Below are 25888 nucleotides of genomic sequence, written 5' to 3' on the forward strand. Positions count from 1 at the left end.
CGGGAAAGCACAAAAGAAAAGTGTGGGGGGAGAGAGAAGGGAATCATTAGAGAGGCTTTTTTATTACAATTTCTGTGGGAAACAGTGCAGAAAATCAGTGATCTTCACTTGGCTTGGCGTGGGAAAAGTGAACAGTGTGTACAGCACAACGTGCAGCAGCCTTCAAGAAAATCACTGACTCCATTAGTACCAGTTAAAAAACAAAAACGGTTTAAATATCTGTGAGTAACATGACAGTAGCTTTTCTGTCCAAAAAAAAATATATATATTACTCAAGCAAATCAAAATGAACCCCTAAATAGTAACAACTAAATGTTTCGCAAGAAGCAAATTCCCGCACTGACATGAGTGACGAGAAAAAAATGCATCATCAACAATTTGATGGGTATTTTAAGTCCCCGACAGCCCGATTTTGGATCTGCGCTTGCCCTTATCTGCTCCAAAAGCGGCGTGACGGAGGAAATGAGCACTTGTTGGGTCACGCATGTGTTCACTCAGACACACAGCACGTTCACTTCCTCACACAACACATTCTGAGAACAAAACCATGAAACAACGCAATGCGATCATATGCCATCAGCAACAAAAACTCCAGCCATTGCAGCTCATCTTCAGTCAACCGTGACGTTTGCAACGAGAGGCCACATGACTTAAGATTCCCACGGGCGTCTGGAGAGTCTAGCCTCAAAACCAAACTTTCCGGAGAGCATTTCTTAGCAAGAATTGAGTTTTCTTTTGCTTCGTCTCCATGTAGCAAACGACAAACAAAAACTGTTGAGCAAGTTTCAAACCACAGCCAGAACAGAACAGCTAGAAACTCCTCAGCTCAGGTTGATCTAATCTTTAGATAAGGAGTGTTGTAAATGATCATACAGGGAGCTTAAAGGAAGTTAAATACAAACTTTGGCTTTACACATCTCACTGAACACTTGGTGGCCTTCTATAAAAGCACAGCTCTACTTTATATAGAAAAAAACATCCAACTCCTCTGACAAATGAGGTCTGAATGCAAACACAACTTCCATAGGTAAATATAATCATAAAAATCAGTTTTACAACCACTTTTAAACCAAAGGTCCCGAACAATTGCCTTTTGTTTCTGTTTTACGGCTGAAGGATGGCCTTTGAAAGCCAATCAGACAGAGTATACCTTTAACTGCATGTCAAGTCCAGTCATCAGATTAAAGGCTTTGGTTTTAAGGTAGCTGTAACCGTCAAGTTGGGGGCAATAATCTCTTTAAATGGGATCACTGTTGGTATTTACACGTCCAATGTCCGTCTGGACTCCATGTCTGTTCTGCAACAGTTATGCTTCCAGCAGTAGGTAGCACAAAGCAATGCAATAGAAATGTTCTTGACATACTTAATGGCAGATTGTAATGACTATTTGTTCATTCATTTGTTTTTATTTTAAAGCTATTATCAGGGGGGGGTCCAAGCGTTTTGACAGGACGACCAGGTTTGGGGAGGTGGAAATGTGTGAGTGATGACCATTCGGTTTGACATTCTTAATAACATACCAATAACAAAAATAACCAGCACCATTTTATTAAAATGACATCGTTTTCAGATGTCATTTTTTCAGAACCTAAACACATCGACACAGAATTCCTGTCAATTTGCGGATGATGATAACCTGAAACAATAACCTGTGTTGTTTTCTATGACATGGTTTCTGCAGAGCGGCAGTAGTTCATCAGAAATTTGCCCTCCGAGATGTTGGCAGAACGCCCCCCCATTTCCCATCATCACCCGGTTAACGCGCTCTCCCGCTAGCTTACAGCCCCTCACAACCCCAACTACACATTACAGCTGCAACAAAAATGGCGGGCGACATCAGCTGTCCAGTTTCGAGCCAGATGCCAGAGTAAGATAAAGGAAGATAAAGATATTAACTGATCTAGTCGTCCACAAGCGGATGCTTCGGAATTAAGCAGAGCGGGGAGCTTCTACGTCACAGCTATAAGCTTTTTCCAACATCGCCATTCGAATAATGAAATACTAAAGATCAATTTTCTTTATATACACATGTCCTCCATCGTGGAAAAAAAGCCACAAGAACACATTAAACACACCATTTTCAATAGAGTGTGTGTTTTATTTAGCCAACCACAATCAACTGATTTTCTGAAAGGTGACTTGTCAATTTAAACACGGCCCTACTTGGGACATGCCAACTATGAAGCTTTTAGGATGATAGAAATTCATATGTAATGTCCTTTCTTTGCTTTTTATATGAGGCAAAAGGTTTAATAAAAGCTACAGATACATTTAGAGGTTTTAGTTTCATGGTAATCGAAGTGGGGGAAAACGAGATAAAACGAGATTTATTATTTTTTTTTTTTTTGCCTTCAGCTGAATCTCCAAACATTTCCAAGGAGACAGAAAAACACAGGAGCGATGTGGAACAACTAGTTGAATCTAAATAAGAGATAAAGATCCGGCTCCATCTCTCGCTCTGGAGCGCTTTAATCACGTAACACGCGCGGCGCTTGGAAGCGGATGATAATCTGATTAGCAGAGTGGCGAGAAAATGAAAACGCCGATATGTGAAGGGTCGAGATAATCCCGTCCGTGGAGGGGAGGGAGCTCCACAACAATGGATGCTGCAGCTATTAGATTAATGACTGTATAGGGTGACAGCTTTAACGTGTTCGACATTGTTTACGTTGGAATGCGCACTAGAGGCAGAGCAGCACAGATGTTGAAGCGGACTAAATCCTTCCCCAAAACACTGCATGTAAATGTGATAAATCCAGTGTTGTTGAAGGAATATACCCTTAAAGATCAGATTAGCTAATGGAAGGTTTAAGATAACAGCTTGAAACATAAAATCAATTGGATCAACGAACAGTATCAGAACGGACGGCGGTGATGCTATTAATGCTAGCAGTACTGTTAGCATACCCGGTGAAGATAGACGGCAAAAAAAGCAAAACAGGGGAAATATAAACTCACCTTAATTGACGCCGAATTTTATTCAATTGTGTCCAGATTGTAGAAAATGCGTGGTTATCCAAGAAAACGGGAAAACAGCCGAGCACGAGCTGGCGTCACCTTAATTCTTCGGGGGAGTCGAATGGACTTCGGCTAATGCTAGCAAGAATTGGCTAACGCTCCCCACTTAAAGAGCAACTCGAAGCTGGCCCAGTGCGCACATTTTACCCTCAAGTTCTTCAACGTTTACAAATGTTTTCACACTCAGAACTATTCGTGTCTAAAAGAAACTCCAGGTTAAGGAAATTCATGCCAAAACATAAGTGAAAGTGGCCGTAATTATTTGTGCGAGGTAATCAAACGGAACATTAAAGAAATTCCAAAATGTCCACGACAATCATCAGCAAGGAAATACAGAAGGCAAAAAGCGTACGACCTCCGCCACGGCAAAGCCTTTCTCTTCTTCGTTGTCTCCAGAGAGCCGCGCCCAGATGTTTTTCCTCATTATTTCATCGCGTATCACCGTAAAGAAAACCCGCAGCAGAGCATAGATGAGCGGAGCGACACTGAGGCTGGAGTGCAGCGGTGGATTTGTCCCCGACCTCTGCGGTGAAAGGGGGCTGTCCGCCAGAAAGTCGCTTTCCTTCCCAGCCTCTCACCGGGAGCCCCTCGGTGATGCTTTCACTATCTCCCGCCGACAGATCCGCTGCTATCTGCCCCCGCGCGCGAGCCCGGCGGTGTTTGCCTTTCAAATGAGCAGGGCGCGTGTTACCACACAAGACAAACAATAACTCAACCAACCAGGAAATACAGGACTGTTTTCTTACTGTTTAAACATGTACCAAACAGATGCACCGATGCTGCGTCGATGTTATGGCGCCCCCTGGTGTCGATCCACCTGATAGTCAGAATTGTCTAAAAATTATGAATAAATACATTTTTTTAATTTATTTGATTTTGAACTAATTGTAAATTATTAATTAAAAGTTGGAATTTTTATATAAATGTATATCCACATAAAAGTTTTGAATTCACTTTTTTATCTTTATTTTTAATTTTTTGGTTACATTTCTTTGTTTTTTTTATTTAAAATATTTTCTATTTATGCAATTCCAAAGTGTATTAATAAAGACAAGGCAGAGAAAGTCCTACAAAGACGTTTACTAATGTGAAATGTGGCATAGAACATCCCAAATGTATGCAATAATATTTATAATATAATGATTATTTTCTTTCATTTTTGTAATGCAAAATGGAAAAAAAAAGAGAAAGAATTAGATTGAGTAAACTAATTGCATTGTCTGTAATGAAAATTGTTATCCAAACAGTTGTATAAGACTGACTCAGAGAATTATTACCGGTAAACAGCGTTTGTAATTTAAAAATACACATGTGTGGAGATAAAAAAGAAAAAAGGTAAGCAGAATCCAATTTCTAAAAGATTTTGAAAATGAAGAAGGAAAAAGGCAATCAATAATTACTTAGGATTAACTTTTTTGTAAATCTGGGAAATTTTAATTTTGATGTATTTTTTTTAAAATAAAAAACAAATAAAACAAAAAAGATTTAGTTTTCTGTTTAAAAACTGTATAAACACATAGATTTTTAAACAAACTGTTTCTTAATGGGTTAACAATAAAAACTTTTTTTAATGGTTTATTATAAAACAATTTTCCTTATAATTAATTTAATTATATTTTAATTGTATGTTTTGGTCATCAAATAGCTTTATTTCTTTTTTAAAGACACTTCTTTTCCTACATAACAATGTGGGGTGTGGTTACACATAAATAAAAATACACACTACAGAATACATTTATTTGGATTTTATGTTTCTAAAACCCAAATAAGTGAATTTATTCTTTCAACTATTTAAATCCATCCAAGCTAGTGTGAACTTGCACTGATTTCCACTAACATCCACTAAAAATGAAGCAAAAAAAGACGACCAGAAACAAGTACAAAAGACAGATTTAGCTTTTATTTTAGACTGAAAGTTTATTTTATAGTTGACACAAAATCCCAGCTTTTATCCTTGTTTACATGGTTTGTGCTCCTTCTGACCTAATGAGTCCCTTGCACTCGAAGAAGGCCTCCTGCTGAGGTTCACGTCTGAGGAAGGACTTCAGCATCTCCATTCCATCCACAGATCCCCCGGCCTCCAAAACCACCTTCCTGTACTCCTTTCCGACCTGCTCCAAACCACATACACGTCAATGTCTTCAAATAATTGAAAATATATATTTTTAAAAAACCATTACAATGACCCACCTTTGGATTCATAATACCTTCCTTCTTGAAACGACTGAAAAAAATGTCCATGGAGAAAACTTCGCTCCACAGATAGCTGTAGTACTGACCGTCATATCCTCCAGCCAAGTGGCTGAAACTGGCCGTCATGTTGGTACCTAAAGACCACAGATGTTATTTTGGAACCAAAATAAAATATAATTTTTTATTATCTGCCCCACTAATCCAGTTAATGTCAATTTCTGGCTATGGCTGAGGAGGAAGGACAGTTGATGGGGAAAAGATGGGTCCTAAGGGCAGCTGCGGGGGGCAGCTGCGGGGGGCGGCAGGGAGACGTCTCTGCCGTTGCTCCACCACCGTGAGATGTTCCGGGATTAATGGAGCAAAGCATCAATGAAGGGTGGCTCCCCGGCTGATGACCCAGCAGCTGCCCTACTGGCACCTTCGGAGGTGCGGAAACGCCATGCAGGTATCTTTTACCTGTGCTTACACCTAGAGTAGCCACAGAGTTGCTTCTTAAAACCCTGAGTGCTTTGACCCTTTACAACCTAAGCTTGAACTCCGGTGTTGACATGCTTTCAACTAGCGTAACTCGTCAACTGCTTACGCAATTTACGGAATTCCAGCTGATCCTGAAGCGGAAAAAAAGCAGCTTTGCACTCATATACAAATTTAAATTGATAAATTAAAACATTTAAATTGTTTTTTTTTTAATAATTCAAATTGAAACTCAAATTCAAACTGAAGTTTTTAAATATTGCTCTACATTTACGTTCGGCCAAGAGTATTTGTAAATAGTTCTATAGATATGAACCAATCAGAAGACATCATAATTGGTTGATGCGAGTTTATGATATGTCTGTTAAATTAAATAAATTCAATGCCAACATTCCAGATACTTGGTCAAAATGCAATGAGGATAAAGTCACACTTTTTCACTTTATATGGGACTGTAGAATTTAAAAAACAAAGTATTGGTCTGTGATCAGTAAAACTATCAAACCAATTATCTCAAAAGAAATAACACTAGAACCATCCTTTTTTATTTTGGGAATCTATCCCAAAAACAATAGATATGCAAGATCAGAAAAAAATCATTTATAGATGTGTGTTCATTACTGGCTAAAAGATCAATAGCAATTAAGTGGGAAAATTGCACCAACACTTAAATAATGGACTAAACTGATGTTAAAGGTTCTGCCGATGAAACGTATGGCATTTTTGTTAAAAGGGAAAACTAAACTGTTTTAATCTGTGATGATGTTTGAAACTTTAGCCTGTATTCTGTATTTTTACTTATTTTCAAAAAAGTCTCTCTTGTAGGATGTATATCAAGGTTCTGTGTTCAATTGTTCAAACTCATATTGAGTATAAGACAAACAGCATAGGGTGTCTGAGAGAAAAATATTTTTTTATTCTTTTCCTTTAATTCTTGCTTGTTTGCGTGTGGGTGTTGTAATGCAAAAAAACAAAAATAAATAAACATATTGTTGGAAAAATGGTTGCTATAGGTGAGGATGGAGCAAAAAGAGATCAGTGTACAATTAAAATGAACTTTTCATACTGAAAATTAGTGCTGCTATGAAGAAACGTATCATTGGAACTGATTGGCAATAAATAAATAAATAAAGAATTGATCAAAGTTGACCATAAATTAAGTGAAAACAGCACAATAATAAAAAATGATGTCTGTGAAAAATGCGAGAGTCGGGTATCGAACCAGCACCACAGAAAGAAGCAAAGGTTTTCAAGGACTTCCTATGTATTTCAAAGAGGCAAAAATCCTTGAATATCTTGAAAAATTCCAAGTATTTGAAGGACCAAAAGTCATAGCTGGAAAGAGTTGAACATTTATTTTAATAGTTGAATGGTTAAAATAGGTGTAGGAGTTACGTCAAAAAATGGCAGAAGAAACTTTAATCAAGAAAGAGAAACAGGAAAACAATGAAGCATTCAACCATTACAAAAGTATTTTGTCGTATTTGAAAATACTAGTTATGTGGTGTGCTGAATTATATTTTAAATACTTATTATTTTACTGACCTGGAGTAGCTGGAACCCCCAGGATGTCCTGGTGGATCTTTGCAAACACCTCCGCTGTGTCTGCACTTTTACTGGAGTGAAGTGTCTGGTCCACTTTACTGAGGACCACCTGACGCAGATTCATCAGGCCTGGGGAGGAGATACCTACATCATCTTCGGTGCTTCACTCAACTTTTCCAACTTTTCATGTTTTTTAAGCGAAGCAGAGACCTGTGTTGGCTACCCTGGAAGCGATGAGTTTGTCCAGCAGTTCGTCCGGGATGGGCGTCCCGTCTTTGTAGTGGCGAGACATGCGCCTCAGAGGCTCCTTCTCCCAAACCCAGTTCTCCAGCATTTGAGAGGGAACCTCCACAAAGTCCGTCTCCACCTGAGTTCCACTGAATTCTGAAAACGTGGTCTGCATTAAAACAGAAGGAACATTTCAGCCTCTCCTATCCACATCCGAGTACTGCGAATCCATGAAACTACCTTGGAGCAGATTTCATGCATGACGTGACCAAACTCGTGAAAGTACGTCTCCACTTCATGATGCTGGAGGAGAGACGGCCAGCCTTTGCTCGGTTTGGTAAAATTTGCCACCATAGCTGCTACCGGAAGCCTTCGCTTCCCATCGGGGCCTCTGCATCCCGGCTGCAGGCCAAAGCAAGCAGCATGGCCGTACTTCCCTTCCCTGGAGGTAAAGGTAGAAACGTTTCAGGTTTCTGCCAGAGTTCATTTGAGGGGGACATCAATCATCTCTACCTTGGATGAAGGTCCAGGTAAAACTGGCCAACCTGCTCCCCCGTCTCAGAGTCGCAAGCGGAGTAGAGCTTCACATTTTCATGCCACACGTCACCGCCGTGCTCCACCTGAGTGAAGGTGAGGCCCAGCAGCTCCTGGTAGATGCCAAACAGCCCTTCTGTCACCACCTCCAGTGGGAAGTACTCGATCAGCTTGTCCTTGTTCACGGCAAACTTGCACTGCTCCACTTGGTTCATGTAGTAGGGTAAATCCCAGGCGTTGATCTGCCCGTCAAACTTAAGGCCCTTCATCAAGCACTCCCTCTTCTTCAGAGCCAAAATGTATTTCCTCTCCTTGATTCCCACGGGCTTCAGCCGCTGGTAGAAAGCATCTGTGAAGACCAGAAGATGATCACACGACGTTGACAATACCATCCAGTTTCAGGTCTGACTCCTCCCCCATGAGTGCATTAATACCAGCTCTTTTACCAGATAATTCAGAATTGTTTAAGAGGTGAAACGCCTTCTAACTTCAAAAACTAAGTCCAGATGACAGCCCCTAAACCTGCTACTATGGCAGAGCTGCAAATCTATCAGCAGGAACTTGATCATCATTGAATAAAGTTTTATTGATTCAACAACGGGACAGTTGGGTCGGTGATCCCATGTGGTGCAATGCGATACGATATTATATGATTATAAGATAAATAATATAATGTAATGCAATATAACTTTTTTTTTAAAGTTAAAAGGCAAAGAAAAAAAAATCTAAGTATTTCATTTTTATCTGCCTAAAATGGAATCTATAGATGGCAGCATAAAAAAAAAGAATTTTTTTTTTTTTTTGGTTAAATTCACAAAACCATAACTTAACTTTAAAATTCTTCCAATCATTTGTTTTCTGCTTATTGAATTTTAAGCTAATTTATTATTCAGATTTTATTTAGAAATATTTTACATTCATTTTTTAACTTGTATTTTAAACACCTATAATCCCGTAAATTGAAAGTATATAAAGTACTTTCCATTTACTTAAATTCCCCATATATAATTTCTTTATTATTAAACTATAAACAGAAAAAAAGATCAGGGTTTCTTTTTTATTACAAGTCATTTATCTTGTACACACCTGAATAATAATCTCAACACATAGGAAAACCTCTTATCAAGTAATATTTTTGTTTCAAAACTTATTCGTTTGCAACCAGTTTTAAGATTTAGATCTACTGGATTTCACGTTTCCCAATTTTTCTTACATTTTGCCATTTATGAAGTAGCACAATGAGTGTATTAATCATTAAAATGTTAGTTTAAAAATGAGGTCTTATGTGATTCTTTTTTTTCATGTTCGTCCCAAAAAAACAGCCTTTATGCAGTAAAAGGTTAAACATTTCCCAGCATGCTTGAGGACAACTGGGTCACATGCTGGGTCACGCAGAACTGCAAGCAGACCTTTTTCTTCTTTTTTTTTTTTTTCATTAGTTCCTGCTTCTATTGTCAGTTTTAGACGCGAGTCTAACCAACTGTGGCTTGTCTGCTATTTTAAATGAAGATTAATGGCATCCGTCTGGTTTCTGTTTGGAGTCGCGTACAAAAGGTTCCCTTTTACACTTGAAACTGCCCCTGGATTGTGTTTTGATTGGATTATGGTCAAATATTTGAGTTGGATCACTCTGTACTACAATGGGACATAAGTTTGAGTCAATAAAAGATGTTTGATGGTTTCCTGTCTGTGACTGAATGTGTGAGGGGACGCATCAGAGGACTCTGACCGATAAACTCGGACACCCTGCTTGCGGTTTTGGCCATGTTCATCTCCAGCACATAGTCCGCGTGGCTGCCGTAACCCAGTAGGTCTGCGACCTTTGCCCTGAGTTGTATCAGCTGTTCGAGGATCGCCGTGTTCGCCTGCAGGAAAAGAAAAAAAAAAACAGCTCATTTCACGTCTATGACAGGTGCTGCTTTCCCTGGGACTTCAGTTCCGGCTTATTATGAGGCCCAGGCTGGTTTCATGCAGAGTAACATGACAGGTCTGAGAAAATCCACGGCGGCTTCCTGAGCAGCAACTGCCGGAAACTCGACACCGCAGCAGCTGCTGGTTCTGCGGCCTCACCCCGCCGCCGACTGTAGATGCGGCGGTTTTACTGCAGATGGAGCCGTCCTCCACAGGCCGGCTCTCAAGTCGACCTCGGATCCCACAGTCACAGATTTATGAGTCTTAGGGAAGCCTGAAGTGAAGCTTCAGAGACGTAAATCGACAGCCATGTTGGATGAATGTGACAAAAGAGAAGTTAACTGCCTGCTAATGGAAAAGCAGCCAAAAGAAAGAGGAAATAAAAGGGGGGAAAAAAAACCAAACATTTACGGTAATTTGATTAAAACTGAACCCCCTACAACCACTAAAACACTACAAAGTGCTGGACTATCTAGAGCTCTGGATTTGAATGCAGTTCTGACACGTGTGCACCACTTTTTAGAATATGATGTCATCCATTTATCAAAGTATAAACCAAATAAATATGAACATTTTACAAATTCTATATATGAATCCACTGTGTTCTGATGATGAAAACTTGGATGCTTTCTGAAAAAATCCAATGATAACTGTTCAAATGCATTGTGGTCTATATCCACCAATCTAGTATGCATTGATGCACACTGGCTTTTCGCAGAGACATCTGGGAAATTTTCCAGGGCTCTGGATTTTTTAAATTGTAGATTCAAACACCACAAACAATGACAAACGCCCAATATAGTGCACTAAGTAATGAAAAGTGAGGGAATTCAAACAAAGCTTAAGACACATTTTCACAAAAAATATTCATTAAACTATTTTTTTGTTTTGTTTTACAACTTGGCAGTTTTTTTAGATGCCTAGAAATACTTAAAGATTAAAAATTGTTGTCATAAATTACATTTTTTCTTCAAGGAAAAGCAATTAATGTTTCAGTTTTGATCGGTTTATTTTTGACAGTTTACTTTTTGTTAAATTACAAACTAAGTGTAAATGAAGAAAAAAAGAAAACACAATTCTGTCTCTCTCTTTTTTAGATTTTCATCTAGATTTTCTTTAATATTTACTGTAAAAACGGCATAATCATAATTAAAAGGCAACTTGGAACGATTTTAGTATAGAACAAAATATAAATGGGGTGGGACTTAAAGCTTTTATTAGGGGGAAGTTAGAGTTTTAGGGTTTATTGCCAAAAAAAACAGCAAATATATTGGGAGTTTTAGGAGAATTACAGTTCGACTCTTTTAGGTCATGTGACATATGAAGTGCTGCTGGTGTCTGTTCACCTCTTTACACCTGCTGTGAAAAGCCGTTTCCATCTTCCTCCTGGTCTCAGGGTTGTGACACCTCTTCATCAACGGGAAGTAATGAGGATATTCCAGCGTCACCTTGTAGCGGCCCTCTGCCGTCCTCTCCAGGCCGTTGAGGTAGCTGTCGGCGAGCCCACCTGCAAAAGGAGAACAAGTCAAAACGGTTCCGGCGAGTTTGCGCTGCAAAGGGCCAGTGGAGACCAGCTTACCCAGTTCCCACTCAGAAAACACTAGAGAGGTGATGTCCTCATTCAGGTTCTTGTTGAACTCTATGGAGAGCTCACTGATGAGCTTAGAGCTTCTTTTTATTTCCTAAATTTAAAAAAAGGACATAAAATGCAGTTGAAGAAACAGAGTGAATGTAACACCAAAGAAAAAAAGCGCCACTAATGATTGTTTTTGGTGTCTCTAACATTTTTTGTAGCATGGATGGAGGACAAATATTAAGAAAATTAAGCCAAAATGGCATTTCTAAATATTTATTTTTTTAAATTGTTGTGGATCAAAAAATTACAGTTTGAAAAAGAGCTTATTTGTTACATAGAAAATAGACTGGGTGGGATACAAGCTCCCTGCTCCACTTCATTCTGATGCATCTAGTTGCAGACGACCAGATCCATGCACGTCTTCAGTTCCCTCGTCTGAGCTGGAATCTGGATCTAAACTGTACGGTTGGATAGCTTCAATGTTGCTCGGTGCACTGGTAATGTTAAATTTTGAGGGGCTGTAAGGTAACGGCCTAAATGGAGAGTTTTCAATAATGTGGAGGGCAAAATGGGCAGTATAAGTCCCACCCACAACTCAGAGGTGAATTTCTAATGAACTCCTGCAGCTCTGCAGAAACTTTGTCCTAGAAAAAGAACATGGTTCTTTTGGAAAAAAACAACAACAGCATGATCATAAAGAAAAGACCACTGCGAATGCTTTGAGGATGGATCAAAAGATGATTAGAGTGGGTCTTTCAGGGAAACAACCTGAAGAATGAGTAAAGGATAAATACTTTTCTGCCCTACTTTACGTCAGGAAAAAACTCTGTGAAGCAGGAAAAGAGGTAAGTTTGGATTTCTGCCCTTGTGAGCCGATCCAAAAAAAGCACAAGATAAACAATTTATTAGGTGAATGTCAAAAATGTGTTTTTTCCATGTACAGTTAAGTTTTTTATTCTTTATTTCACCGTTTGAGTCACGGGACAGGTTTAATTTAATTGTAGCAGATTATTTCCTTTGTGAATAATCCAGTTTAGTTATTATCCTGCATTTTTTAAACACCAGATGAGGATTTAAACTTGGTTTGACAGAAGGGATTTCAAAAGTGCGATATATATAACATTGAACAACAGTTCAGGACGGCGGTGCAGAGCAATCAGAACAGAAACAAGCAGGTTAAGAAACAGTTTCTATCCCACAACTATCCCTACACTCAACAACAATAACACACACAAGCAGGGCTGCTGAAACGAACTAGCTGTGCAATCAGTGGACTATTTTGTGCAATAAACGGACTAATTTGGGCAATCAGTGGAATAATATGAGAAGGGTGTTTGTGTTTTAAAACTTGCCTTCAATGGTACTTTAACATCATGTAATTTGTTTACTTTTTCGGGACTGTAAGGACACTTGTGGAATTTGGTTGTGCATGCACGTCACAATGACAATAAGTGTTGTGTTGTATTGTATTGTATTCTATTCTAACACAAGGATGGAGAAGTAAAAGACTGAAAGCTAACCCCCAAACCTCCAACTTCTTAGTGATTAGAAACTTCTAATCGAGATGATCAGCAGATATCTGAAAAACAGGAAGGACATTCCTGAAAGTTGTAGTAGTTGAAGAGATCACCTCCTGTGTATCCTTTGGAAGATGCAGCCCTTTCCTCTGACCCAACGTAACAAGTCTGTCCAAGAATCTCTTCTCTTCCCCAGAAAGATGGCTGAGATGTTTTTTCTGTCAAATGCCAAAAAATATATATATATATATATATATATATATATATATATATATATATATATATATATATATATATATATATATATATATATATATATATATAAATAATTTCATAAAAACATTTGCAACTTCTTCATATTTCCTAAAGACTGTTAGATCAGGCAGACCTGATTAATTGAAGAATGATGGCGATCGTACCTGTAAGGCAGTGATCCGTTTGAAAACATCTTCCCTCATGCTGATCTCTACATCAAAGTCACACAGCTTCTTGTCTGCCTCTGTGCTCGCCGAGCGCACGTCCTTACGAGGACTTACGTACTGAGGGAAGTCGAGGACGTGCCGTGACGCTGGAGTAAGCAGAGTTCAAGTTTAAGATGAATATTATGTGTATGAAGAATACAAGGCAAAGAATGCATGAAAACTGGTCATTCTTGCAATTGTGCAATTTTCTAATGCAAAAAGTCAATATAAAATACATGTATCTAAATGATTATTCAGAAATCTAGTAATTGAAACAAAAATGCTGTAAATTTTCTCCACTGCTTGTGTTGCTTCTCTCCTTGTGGTGGCGCTGAACATACAAACAAAATAATTTAAAAAATGAAAGTCACAAATTTCCCATCAAAATTAAGTACAAAACCTCAAATAACTTTAATTCATCACTTTTTACAGTCAGTACAGTAATTTAAGTATTTTATCACACATTATACAGTATATCATATTTTTTAAACGCATCCGTTGAAAATAAAATAACTTTAGCTAGTTGCCATTCGAAAGGGAATCTTACTAACTCTAGTTAAAAATGATTCAAAGCTACAACACCATTAAAAAAGTTTTCCAGTCTTCAAAAACCTTTTTTTCTGACTGTCTGTTAACTTTTATAAATGTATAATCAATGTACAGCCATTGACTGTAAATGAGGACTGGAGAGGGTAAGTGTGACATCATCACCCATAGAAAATGGTTTATTTCCGGCTTCAATAAACTCAAGTCGATTAAGTCGCCATCTTGTCACAATATTGACACCGCCATGTTGGAACCAGACAACGTCACTAAGCAGTGATTGTTCAAAGTCGGTCTGGTTCAACGTTGCTATAGCAACCACTATCACCAGCCAGGAGCGATCTTGTTGGGAGACCGCACTTTCACTACTTAAAAGTGGGCTAGGGGGAATCTGTCAGTCAAACATGTCAAACGTTGGATGTGGGGTCAGCAGGCACCACATACTTTTATTGGGACATTTGATTGGTCAGTTTATAACTTTACCTCAGTTTAAAAATATAGGGGGGAAAAGAGGATTACCAAGAACATGTTGAAAAAAAGGTAGCAGAGCAAGAATGGATTTTCTGACAAATGGAATAACTAACAACTATTTCTCTATAGAAGTCTATGGAATCTTGGCTTCTTGGAGTCAGTAGGTACTTCCTGTTTGAAGCACACACTGTTTGAAGTCACTCAGTCCAATGCTCATAAACAATCAATGTTCTGCTCCTAGTCTTAGAACCTGAAACTAGTTTCTTTATTCAGATAAGAATGAACATTCATCAAGAACAGTTCTCCTCAGAAGGCTTACATGCATAATCCAGCCTGACATCCGCCAGCACCTTCAGAGTGTTTTCAACTGAGACGTTCTCCACGTTCAGAGATCCGACCTCATCGTACACCTTCTGAACTCTGACCATCAGAGTGTCTGTCATGGATCTGATCTCCTCCGGAGTCAGGTCCCACTTTAGGGTGTTTCTGGTCCTGGCAGCCTGACAGCAGTCTCTGGATGACGTTACTGAGTCATGTGGGATGGTCATTCTGTCACAGTGCTTAGAGAACCTGAAAGAAAGGGTTCGGGTTCCATAATTTTGGTTTACGTTAACAAAAAGAATCAGCTTCTTGTTTCCATGGTGATGGACAAACTGACAGATGATGTTATCTTTGTGGATCGTGATGTTTGCAGATGACACCGTAATCTATAGTGAGAGCAGGGAGCAGGTGGAGGAACATCTAGACAACTGGAAGTTTGCTTTGGACACAGTATTTGTTTGTGGATGAGAGGAACTCAAGTAAAACGGTAAGGTTACAGGGAGCAGAGGGGGAGAAGGTGGAGGACTGTAAGGACTGAGAGTGTGGGAAAAAGGTAAAGACCCATGTGCAAACAGGTTGGAACGGGTTTGAAGAAGGTCTCAGGTGTGACTAAAGAGTGACATCAAATTGAAAGAAAAGGTGTAGAGGACTCTGATGAGAGCAGCCATGTTGCTGGTTTAGATACTCTGGAAAAGAGAGCGTAGGCAGAGCTGGAGGTAGAAGACATGAAGATGTTGAGGTTCTCTTTGGGAGTGACCAGGATGGATAGAATCAATCAGTGTCAATCTGTGTAAACCCTGATCAAAAAAATTGTCTTTTTCACTCGTGACAACTGGAAGTTTAGTTAAAAGAGTTCCCAAACTGGGATTCCTGTAATCCTATCCTATCATCAGGCAGATTGCAAGTGGTACATAGAACATTTTCCACTTTAGAACGGTGGTCTCCAACCTTCACCAGGCCACAGACTGGTTTAATGTCAGACAATGTTTCCACGGATTGTTTTGTAAGAAGCTCTTCTTCTGTTTTTATTGGCTTTTTTCTGTGAAAAGAAACTTTTGTTTGTTGTTAACTTTGCTAGCTTGGGGGTTTCAGTTCAGCGATCGGAGCAGCCACTTTAAGAAAGTAGCGGATGTGTTTTTGACACGTGAGCGAACGGCTAGGTACCAAGTGTTCCATGGACCGGTACCAGTCCGCATCCCAGGGGTTGGGGACCACTAGTTCAGAGTATTTAATAACCCGGTAGTGAATTTACTTCGTATATTCATATTTGCCAAAGTCAGCAAGTCTGGCAGCACTCAAAAACCGTGAAACTCTAACTGGACTAATACTTTTGGGAAAAAAAATTTATTAAGTAAAATGTTTTCTGGAAAATTTTCTTTTTAGGTCAATCATGGTTTCTTCTCCTTATTCTTCATAAAAACACATAATAACCTGGAAGTTTTTTTTTTGTTTTGGCAGCAGCTCAGAGAACGGATGGGCAATATATCGGTGCCGGTATCCGCAAATATCGCCTGTTGGCCACAGTTGCAGGGGAGATATCGGTTACCTAGCTCAGATTTCATCCCTGGTATTCAGCAGGAGCAGTAAATCTTCCACAAACCCACAACGTGCTTCAGATGTTTTTCATGCTAAGCAGAAGCTATCAGCCTGTCAGTTGGCCCCCTTCACACACACCAAAAGCTCCTCCATTTAACAGATTATTAGGTGCAAACAGGATAATAGCAGCACTGCAGTCAAGTAGGGGGGAATAATTGAAAAACTTCAAATCCATGATAGATGTTACAAAAATGAGCAGTCTGTATAATTAACAAAGTAGAGTACTTTAAGTATAAAAACCAGGTCTAGACGGTCTTGTAGGATGTCATATTATACTTATATCATATAAAGAATATATAGGGGAGCCGGTTAGGTTGATATTTCAAACAAATCGTGCATTCTGCGGTACACGCACCAAATTTGGCAGGGCTGTATCTTAGCATCCCTTCTTTCAGAAAAGCATGTTAACCATGAGAAAAATCCAAAATCCCGGCTATATTTGTAAAGAAGGCGGCCGTACGCTCAATTGTTGCAAAAACACTCAGTGTCTGTTTTCCCCAGTGTCAATCACATGGGCTGTGCATGCATAAAACGCAGCAGTAAAACTACATAATACACTACGATATGTATATTAGATATATGAAATATATATTTGAAAATCTTGGATTTTCTTGTGGCCAACATCTTTTTTTGCTCCTTATACCACAAAATGCACGATTATTTTAATAACTAACTACTTATCGCCGAATAACATCCAGATATTATTTAAAGGGAAAAATTCCCCAAACCTAAAAAGGAAATTGAAAATTGAAGTGATTGAAAAATAAGGAATGGACAGGGGTTTGAACAAATGCAAAGTTTGCATAGTAAACATGCAGTCATTTATAAAAAACATATACAAATGTTGTTGTTACTATTATTATTATTTTATCTTGATAATGAACACAATTAGGTTTGTAAAATTACAATTATTATACAATTAGACATACCTGCTCCCGTTTTGACATGTTTTTCATTATTATTATTAATATGTTATTGCTTTTACTATTATTATTAATGAGTTTGGATCATGTCGATTGCATTGTAATTTTCAACATGTTTGAAACAAATCGAATTTTAAACAAAATTCAGAAAACATTTATTTGAGACTTATAGTTATTGGATAAAGTTGGATAAACAGACGTAAATTTAACCCCAAATGTAGTCTGGCTTTTGTCACGCTTGTCTACTTGTTGGACTTATTTTTGCTCTTTTACACCTGGAGAAGTATGGAATGGTTATTTTATAACAACCATATATTTTTTATGATTATTTTATGTAATTATTGTATATAATTAATTTTTTTATATAACTGTTTTTACAAATGAGGCAAAAACATAACTGATTTTTGGTCATCTCTGGTTTCTGAAGAGCATATAAACTGGTGTCAGATGGAATTACTGCGGTGATCCGGTTTCTGTGGTGGTGTAAACAGGCTAAGTGGGCAGATCAGCTTCTCACAGCCATGAGGAACCACAGCAGCCAAATGTGTCTCAGGCGGCGAGCGCACGTGCCATCCTGAAATCTGTTCAAGGTCGAACAAACAGCGTCATACCTGCGAAGCGTTCTGCAAAACACCACTCTGAGCGCACACATGGCTCATGCGCGTCGTCGTGCATAAATCAGTGAGTAAAAACCTTCTTTCTTGCGCCTTACTGCCACTGGGAACCAGAGAGAGAGGATGATCGAAATGCGTGGCTCTGTTCACGTGCGTAGGGGAAACTTACCGCGCATGCGCAGTTTGCCTCATGACGCGGCCACACACAGCTGAGGAGCTCAGGTAGGTGGGCGCGCGGGGGGCACTAACAGCATCCTTTCACCTGCTGATCTTCATCTTAAATCTCTCACAGCTGTTGTCTTGAGTTGCGTTTGTGTTCACTCGGTTTTTCTGACTACATTTGTGTTTCTATCGTGTCAGCTTAGGCTTCAAAAATCTCGAAGGAGCCTCTCTGCGTGGGGATTTTTTTCTTCTATAACGTATGTATGATATACCGTATGTGCTGTGGTGGATCCGGTTACATCACAGCTCCCGCATGCACACGCAGGGAGGAGTGGCTGCAGAGCGCGGAGACACGAGGATGCGTTTGTGTCCGCTGCCAGCGGGGAAATCTGCGGCCTTTTATTTTTTTATTTTGATTTTTTTTTTGTTACCTAAGATCGCGCGCGCACATCCCGGATCTAACAGGAGACGCTCGCGGCGCGGAGTCCCTTTCTCTCATCCGGCTGTCAGTTGTCTTGGAAACGAGACAATTCAAAGTTGTGCTAAAATCGTAACAGTGTTGTGATTCAGTCTCCAGGGAGGGTTAGGTCACTATTCAATGTTGTTGTTATTTATTTATTTTACCACTTCACATTCCTTTATTTAGACCTCTGTCGATTATTATTATTATCATTATCATCATTATTATTATTATTATTATTATTATTATTATTAAATGTTACTATTTATTTATTATTCATTCATCCGTCCGTCCATCACCATGGATTCGGGTCACATGACTTTATCTTTTCGAGATGTCTCACCATAAACACACATATTTAAAAAAAACGACAATAGAATCACCAGAAAACCAATGGAAAATGTAATAAAAAGGATGATGTATAGTATAATAGTTGCTATTAATAGTATTTTTAAACAATTCCAAAACAAAACAGAATTTGATGAAAAAATGCTTGAAAATAATATAAAAAAAGAAGAAAACACCTGTTTTCTGCAGTCTCAATTTATAGTTTTGCCTTGAAAATCCATAAATAAATATAAATGTATTTAAAAGATCTTTTTGTCTTTAGATTTATAAAAAAAAGGTTAAAAATATATTCTTTAAAATCCAAATCATATTTTTACAGTAATGAAGCATTCACAAAAAAAAGGCAGTTTTTTTTTACAGAAATGTTTTTAATTTTGTTTTACATTGCAATTACTTTGTTGTTTTTTTATTGTTTTTTTTTACAGTCTTTTTCCATAAATTTGTACAAACTCAAAAATTTGCATTAAGCAAGATGTAGCTGAGCTCCATCGAAGGGCTCAACTGTTTCTGATTGTGTTTCTGGTTCTTATTTATTAAACTACTTTTTTCTTTTGTTTTGTTTTCTATATTCTAAAATATTCTACATTTTAAAATAAAAGTGTGTGGACTTAAAGTGAGAGTGACATGAGTGGAGAAGAGGCGCTGGGAAAAGTAGAACTGACGTGTGTGAGCTGATCTTAGACTGGAAAGACAGCTTTTTTTAAATTTAATAAATAATAAAATATGTATTTAACAATAAAGAAAAACTTCTAGTTTGTTGTTAATAAATGTACAAAAAAAATCACCAACACCAGAAAGTTTTTATCCATGTTTGTAGACATTTGCATGGAATCTCCCAGCAGTGCATTAAAAAAATGTTTTTAAAAAGCGCTATTTCAGATTTGATCTAAAAATTAGAATAAAATATTCTTTTCCTGTCTTAACATTTCCTGTTGAAGTAGCTCTACCTTCATGATTCATCACGGGCTCACCGGGCGCCGCCCTGTTTATGCCAACAGATTTTAGATGAAAAATGGCGGTGGAGAAGCGCCTGGCGTTGGCTGTTGTTCAGTTCCTGCGAGATCAAACGCACTGTGGAGCTTTGAATTCTGACGAACAGGAGAGCCTGGAGGGTGAGCCCACTCGCTGCCTGTGTTTATCTCTGGAAATGACCCATAATTCCTCTCTGTCCTCACCAGAATAAACATCTCCAAATCTGTTTTCAGTTTCTGGATGTTGAAACCTTAAAATATAACCATAAACTGAGTTCAGATGAGTTCCAGGTGTTGTTCTTCCTGTTTAACTGAAAACACAGTTTGGATTTCTTTGTGGGAAAGTTTGATGTTTTTGATTATTTTTTTGGCATTTTTCTGATTCTCCCCCTTCAGTTGCCATTCAGTGCTTGGAGACAACTTTCAAAATTAGTTCCAGTGATGGTCACCTTGCCGTCTCACAGCCGCTTAGAGAGATTTTTCTCAACGCTCTGCTCAAGGTGGGTTCTGCGGAGCACATCAACACGTTCACAGATGTGTCTGTCAAAGAAAAAAAGCAATAAAGAATGAAGAATAATAACTGCCAGATCAAGCTGCGCTGCAGAATCTCCAATAATCTGTGAGTTATTATTAAAAAAATAGCAGAATTAATAAAACTGAAGTGGAAACAATCATCAAAATTGAAAAAACAAAAGTGTTTTTCCAAAAAACACACAAAGAAAGGGTAAAGGCATGTCTGCCAATAACTGGTTAGAAAGCCTAAAGTTCTTTACAGTCACAGCGCCTTCATAATGGCGGCTCCGCTGCCGAACACTGATGCCAGCCCATAACCACCAGGAGCAATGTGGCAACTACAACTGAAGTTGAACTATTTTGGGAAAAGGCAGCCATCGTGAATTTTCTAAACAAAACACCTTTACTACCCTTTCCAAATTTAGATTTCTTTTCGGGATTTCAATCTATTGCCTCCTAACTCCTCGAGCTCCATTGGAAATCTTACTGAGAGAAAAGTTTGGTTTTCAAGTTTGTAGATTTATCGGCGGCGAGCTCGCAACAGTAATATTGTAAAGAATTTAATACACGAAATGTTGGCTCAAGCTGAATGAAATGATATGACATACGATATATATTAGGAACGTGTGGTTAACAAAAAAATTCTCCGTTGACAAGGAAATCCCAAAAATTACTTCTGCCGATTCTTCCAAAAATGACAAAGACCTGCTTCTCACCCCCAGGCAACCAAAAAAAAAAAGAAAAAGAAAAAGGTTGCTATGGAGATAAAACCAACAAAAAGCTGCCATTTTGATCATTTTAACAAAGGATGTTTTTTTGGGCTAAAAAACGAGCCTCTAGTTAATCACATTTTCAAACTTAAAAAAAAATCCAAGCTTCATCTAATTGATTAAGTTGTTCTCACACCTAAATTCAAGCATTTTATATCACTATCTACACTTTTCCCCTTTTAAATTGTCCCTATTTGTTTACACTGAAGTTAATCGCACCAGAGTTCACTTGCAAGTAAACCCAGACTTTTATTTTTAGGTGGATTAGGGTTCTCCTGTTTGTCTGCAACAGAGGTTTCCTTTTTTTTCCTCTGATAGAGACCATCTGAAAACACCAAATTTAGTCAAATTAAACAGCCCAATGGGAAAAGGCTCTAAATGTAAAAGTAAAGAGGGCCTTTCTGGGTTAAATAAGCCATATTAGTTCATTGATGTGCTGAGTTTCCATCACAGAGAGACTCTTTGGTGATATGAATGCGCCTCTCTTTTCTATTGACGTTTCTCTTGTTTTGTGTTCAAGCAGAACGGCAACATCACCTCACCAGAAACGCCGCCATCTCCGGAGGACATCGAACGAGCAGAGCAGCTGAAGAACGAAGGTCATTTCCTCTTTCAGTCCAGACACCTTCGGTTACCACCGATGTCACATCCTCTTCCTACTGTTAGGCTGTTTAAAACAAAAACAACATTAAAATTTGAAGGAAAAACCAGAAAGAAAGGTCCCTGACTTTTGCTAAAATAAATTGTAACTAAAGAAAAACAGGTAAAAGCAGTAAGATTTGACCGAGCAGAGAAGTAGAAAAAGATAAAACCGTGAAACTAGCAATGAAGGGATCTTACAGCTCTGCTGAGCGGATCAGATCCTCTTTGTGCTGCAGGGATGGATCACTGATCAATACCAAGCTGTGATCCAGAAAGGAGGATCAGCGTCTTTGCTGCAGTTCTAAGTCCCTCAAAATACTTTGGTCTGTAGTATTTGAAGTTTCATCTTTATGAATCTGAAGACGAACTGATGCCAGACAGGAAATAATCTGAACTTCTTTACATTTTCATTTTTTTCTCCAAAGTTTAAGCCAAAAATCAAGTTAAAAATCATTTTGTTTTTAGTATTTTTAATTTCTCTGAAAGAAATTTCTACATGTTGTTATATACTTTAAAAATACGTTTTTTTTAATATAATTTCATGTCAAGATTTTCGCTCCTCTTATTTATACTCAAAACAGTTTTAAATTCTTTTTTTCCCCCCTTTTTTATTTTTTTCCCCCCTCTAAAGTCATATTTTACAATAAAATAAAGCAGGATTTATACGATCAATTAAAAGGATTTCCGTAGATATATTAAACTCTCAGAAATAAAATACAGACTCAGGATTTTATAAAGAATTATTTAAATAGTTTTTTTGTCCTTTTTTATTTTAATCAGTATAACGTTTTTCTTCACATTTATGCTAAAAGGTCTGACTTTTACAAAATGTTCAGAGAAAAAAGGCACAATTGTGCCCTTTGTTAAATAATTGAACTAATAACATCATGTTTATAAAAAGTATTTCTCTTACTTTTATGAGAAAAGTCAGAATTCTCCATTTTATTTGCACTCAAAAATGTTACTTTTTGCATTGTGAATTCAAATGTAGTTCCTATTATGAACTATTATGAAACATGAAAAGCCTCAGTCAAGTAGAATAAAACACTCTTTTATCAGAAACTGGTTGTTTTAGGCATTTAAAAGAAACTTGAAGAGGATTTTAGATTCTCCTTTTTACTTTTGTTGTTGTGTTGTGTTTTTTTTTCATGAATATGCCTTTTTTTCTAATAAAAGCATAATTTCATGTAATCCTGAGCTCAACAAGCTCCAAGTTTCTGCTTTTTCTTTGTTCATCGCGATAAGATCTAAATTTTGTTTTAACTATCAGGGAACAATCACATGAAGGAGGAAAACTACAGGTGTGCGTTGGACTGCTACACACAGGCCATTGATCTGGACCTGAGAAACGCCGTGTATTACTGCAACAGGTACTTTGGAGTCTGATTCCTGCACTTGTGCAGTATCGGGCTGCAGGTTGTCATATTTTGATGGGATAAAACGTCCTTGCAGGGCTGCAGCTCACAGCAAACTGGGGAACTACACTGAAGCCACAAGCGACTGTGAAAGAGCCATCGGCATCGACCCCACCTACAGCAAAGCGTACGGCAGGATGGGGTGAGCGTCTCTCCTGCTAACCGGAATGAGTGGCGAAAAATAGCTTCTTGGTCTGAAGGATTTTTGGGTTTTCTTTTCTGCAGTTTGGCTTTGACAGCTATGAACAAGTATCCTGAAGCAATCTCCTACTTTAAGAAAGCCTTAGTGTTGGACCCTGATAACGACACCTACAAGTCCAACCTGAAGATAGCGGAGCAGAAACAGAGGGAAGCGTCCAGCCCGGTGAGTTCCAACCCATTATTTTGTCTTCCACCCTCAACTTTGAGCATCACATGTCTGTAAATGTGTGCCGCAGATAGCGGCTGGACTGGGGTTCGACATGGCCAGTTTGATCAACAACCCGGCCTTCATCAGCATGGTAGGAGCTTTTGTGCGGTTTTTAAACATTTCCGAGAGACGCCACGAGCTGGAGCTGCGTTTGTTGTTGTTGTCCGCAGGCGGCGAGCGTGATGCAGAACCAACAGGTGCAACAACTGTGAGTTCCTTTCTCAGTAAATGTTGGTCTTAGATGGAGTTCAGCAAACGCTGAATCACTGCCGATGTGTGCTCAGCATGTCAGGAATGATGTCCAACGCGGTCGGGGGTCCTGGTGCCGGAGTGGGGGGAATGTCGGACATTTCCAGCTTGATTGAGGCGTAAGTACCCCGCCCTTGAATCCAAATGAGATACACAGTGTTCGGACAACACTTTAGGGTCGAAGACGTAAATTCAAATATGAATAACATTTTTTTTTCCCCAGCTTTGTTTTAACAGTTTGGCAATGAACTACTATGAAGCTCTGTCTTAGTAACACCACAGCTGTCGGCAGCGACACCTAAATAACGTACGCTCCGAACTACCGAAACTCCTCAACCATTTATGCAATTAGTGACATTTCCACAGACTGTTCATGAAGGCGCATCATAATTAAAAGACCACTTGGAATGGGAGTGGGACTTTAATAGTTTAACTGCTTCAGGAAATAATCTGGGCTCGTTACAAGTTTTCCCGAACCCGTTTTTCTCTGGGTTTTTAAAAAAAAACCCAAATCCTCTTAAAATTAAGCTCAATGAGACTTTCCTGTAAAATAATCCCCTCTGAGCTGAATTGTTCACTCCAGTTTAGTGTTAATGCTCTTATAATTACAATGGGTTTTAAACTGATTTGTCTACAATCTTAATGTCGTCGTTTTTCCACATTTGTCAGGAAGCATCAGGTCAACAGATCCTCTGCTCTCTTGTTCAGGGGACAACAGTTTGCCCAGCAGATCCAGCAGCAGAACCCGGAGCTGATCGAGCAGCTGAGGAACCACATCAGGAGCCGCTCCTTTAGCGGCAGCGCTGAGGAGCACTCATGATCCATGCAGGTACATTTCAAGCCGAACTCTTCCCCGACCAAACCAAAACACAAGGAACCTGAAACTTCCAACGTTTTGTTTTTTCAGTCCCAACTTTCCTTCTTCCTAAAAGAGCAACCATGCGGCGCCAAAATTAATCTCAACACCCATTTCTTTAAGTCAAATCCCCGGCTTAGCTGGAACGAAGAGACGAGGAACGGGTTGAAGGAACTTTGACTGAAGGCTCTCAAGAGAAGGCTGGAGAGCCTGGTGACGGAAGAAAGAGCCTAGAACTCATCAGCCCACTGACAGAACCCAGCGAGATCCCTTCACGTGTTTGACATGTGCCGAAGCTGCCGCCCTCTTCACTCTTCATGACCAAGAGGCGTTTCTCACACAAATTCTGCTCAATTCCGGTTGGTTTGTGACATTTATGTCATTTTTGTAGACAGAACTGTAATTTAACGCAAAACCATCCCTGAACTGGTGGGACTTGTTGCTTCACATTGCGCATCACTTTGAATCCAGGCGACTGCCGACGTGTATTGCAGTATTTGCAGCCTGTTGTTCTGTTGTTTTTAGCACTTTAGCAAGAAAAGACCTGCTGTCCCCTTTGAGCCAATCTATTCAGTTATCCGGTTTGTTTGCATGCTCTTTAATCTGGTGTTTGGGATCAGATGGATAAAGGTGTGCCGAGGCTGGATCGGGTTGATTGAAGACGCACAAATAAACGTTTTCAAAACGAACTCTTCCTCAAGTGCTCATTTAATTCAAATGATACCACCGTCCGGGTGAATACTCGATTCTGATTGGTTGCCGGGTGTTACATAGCCCAAATGTTCTATATCACCGCGTTGGCTTCCTTAAAACAAACTTTTTCTTCATCATCTGGACAATAGCAAGCGGCAAAAGGTGAACTTTCTCTCTGAACCGATGCTTTTCCTTTTGACGCTGCAGTCGAGGCTGGTGACGGTCAGCTGTTACCATGGCAACGCGCCACACCACACATCAAATACTCCACTTTTTGTGAAAAGCGTGTTTAACCGAAAAAATGACAAGAAAAAAGTTTTTTTAAAAATGGATCGAACATTGATTTATTTTGTAGGTGACCATGGCGTAGAAGGGATATCGTCAGAAATTGACGCACTTCCGCGTCGTCCGTCAATATCTGATAATTTATTATCCCATATTTAAAAGTCCTATATCATGCAAAATCACCTTTTCA

The 25888-nt window shown here is 38.9% G+C and overlaps 3 protein-coding genes across 11 annotated transcripts in view; 1 reads left to right on the forward strand and 2 right to left on the reverse strand.

Moving 5' to 3' along the window:
* The window catches only part of erbin (erbb2 interacting protein), a 64769-nt gene extending 61054 nt beyond the window's left edge, over nt 1-3715 (reverse strand). Inside the window, exon 1 of one of the 4 annotated variants that reach the window (XM_023961205.1) lies at nt 3540-3715. The gene's annotated coding sequence lies outside the window, so the exon portion shown is untranslated. Of the gene's footprint in view, nt 1-2958 lie in introns of all 4 variants that reach the window. The other 3 variants (XM_023961204.1, XM_023961203.1, XM_023961206.1) reach the window with 3 other exon arrangements.
* Nucleotides 3716-4896: 1181 nt separating this feature from the next.
* Nucleotides 4897-18166, reverse strand: nln (neurolysin). 3 transcript variants are annotated; one of them, XM_023960577.1, is made up of 13 exons: nt 18095-18166; nt 14791-15041; nt 13416-13564; nt 13110-13214; nt 11483-11585; nt 11250-11410; nt 9722-9857; nt 7972-8341; nt 7699-7900; nt 7441-7627; nt 7231-7359; nt 5209-5345; nt 4897-5129 (listed from the first exon to the last, which is right to left on the reverse strand). In XM_023960577.1, the coding sequence occupies exons 1-13, from the start codon at nt 18115-18117 to the stop codon at nt 4977-4979; spliced, it is 2106 nt and encodes a 701-aa protein (XP_023816345.1). In that variant the 5' UTR covers nt 18118-18166; the 3' UTR covers nt 4897-4976. The 3 variants fall into 3 exon arrangements, with proteins under 3 accessions (XP_023816345.1, XP_023816346.1, XP_023816344.1); XM_023960578.1 differs by lacking the exon at nt 18095-18166 and adding an exon at nt 18005-18083; XM_023960576.1 differs by lacking the exon at nt 18095-18166 and adding an exon at nt 17923-18075.
* sgtb (small glutamine rich tetratricopeptide repeat containing beta) lies at nt 17888-25409 on the forward strand. Of its 4 annotated transcripts, none has more exons than XM_023960580.1 (12): nt 17888-17992; nt 19894-20007; nt 20263-20366; nt 21673-21748; nt 23062-23161; nt 23244-23348; nt 23432-23570; nt 23644-23706; nt 23786-23823; nt 23900-23983; nt 24573-24693; nt 24772-25409. In XM_023960580.1, the coding sequence occupies exons 2-11, from the start codon at nt 19908-19910 to the stop codon at nt 24682-24684; spliced, it is 921 nt and encodes a 306-aa protein (XP_023816348.1). In that variant the 5' UTR covers nt 17888-17992; nt 19894-19907; the 3' UTR covers nt 24685-24693; nt 24772-25409. The 4 variants fall into 4 exon arrangements, with proteins under 4 accessions (XP_023816348.1, XP_023816347.1, XP_023816350.1 ...); XM_023960579.1 differs by lacking the exon at nt 17888-17992 and adding an exon at nt 18037-18147; XM_023960582.1 differs by lacking the exon at nt 17888-17992 and adding an exon at nt 18209-18229.
* Nucleotides 25410-25888: the final 479 nt, after the last annotated feature.

This window comes from Oryzias latipes, chromosome 12 (assembly GCF_002234675.1).
Source record: "Oryzias latipes chromosome 12, ASM223467v1".
NCBI classification, from domain to species: domain Eukaryota; kingdom Metazoa; phylum Chordata; class Actinopteri; order Beloniformes; family Adrianichthyidae; genus Oryzias; species Oryzias latipes.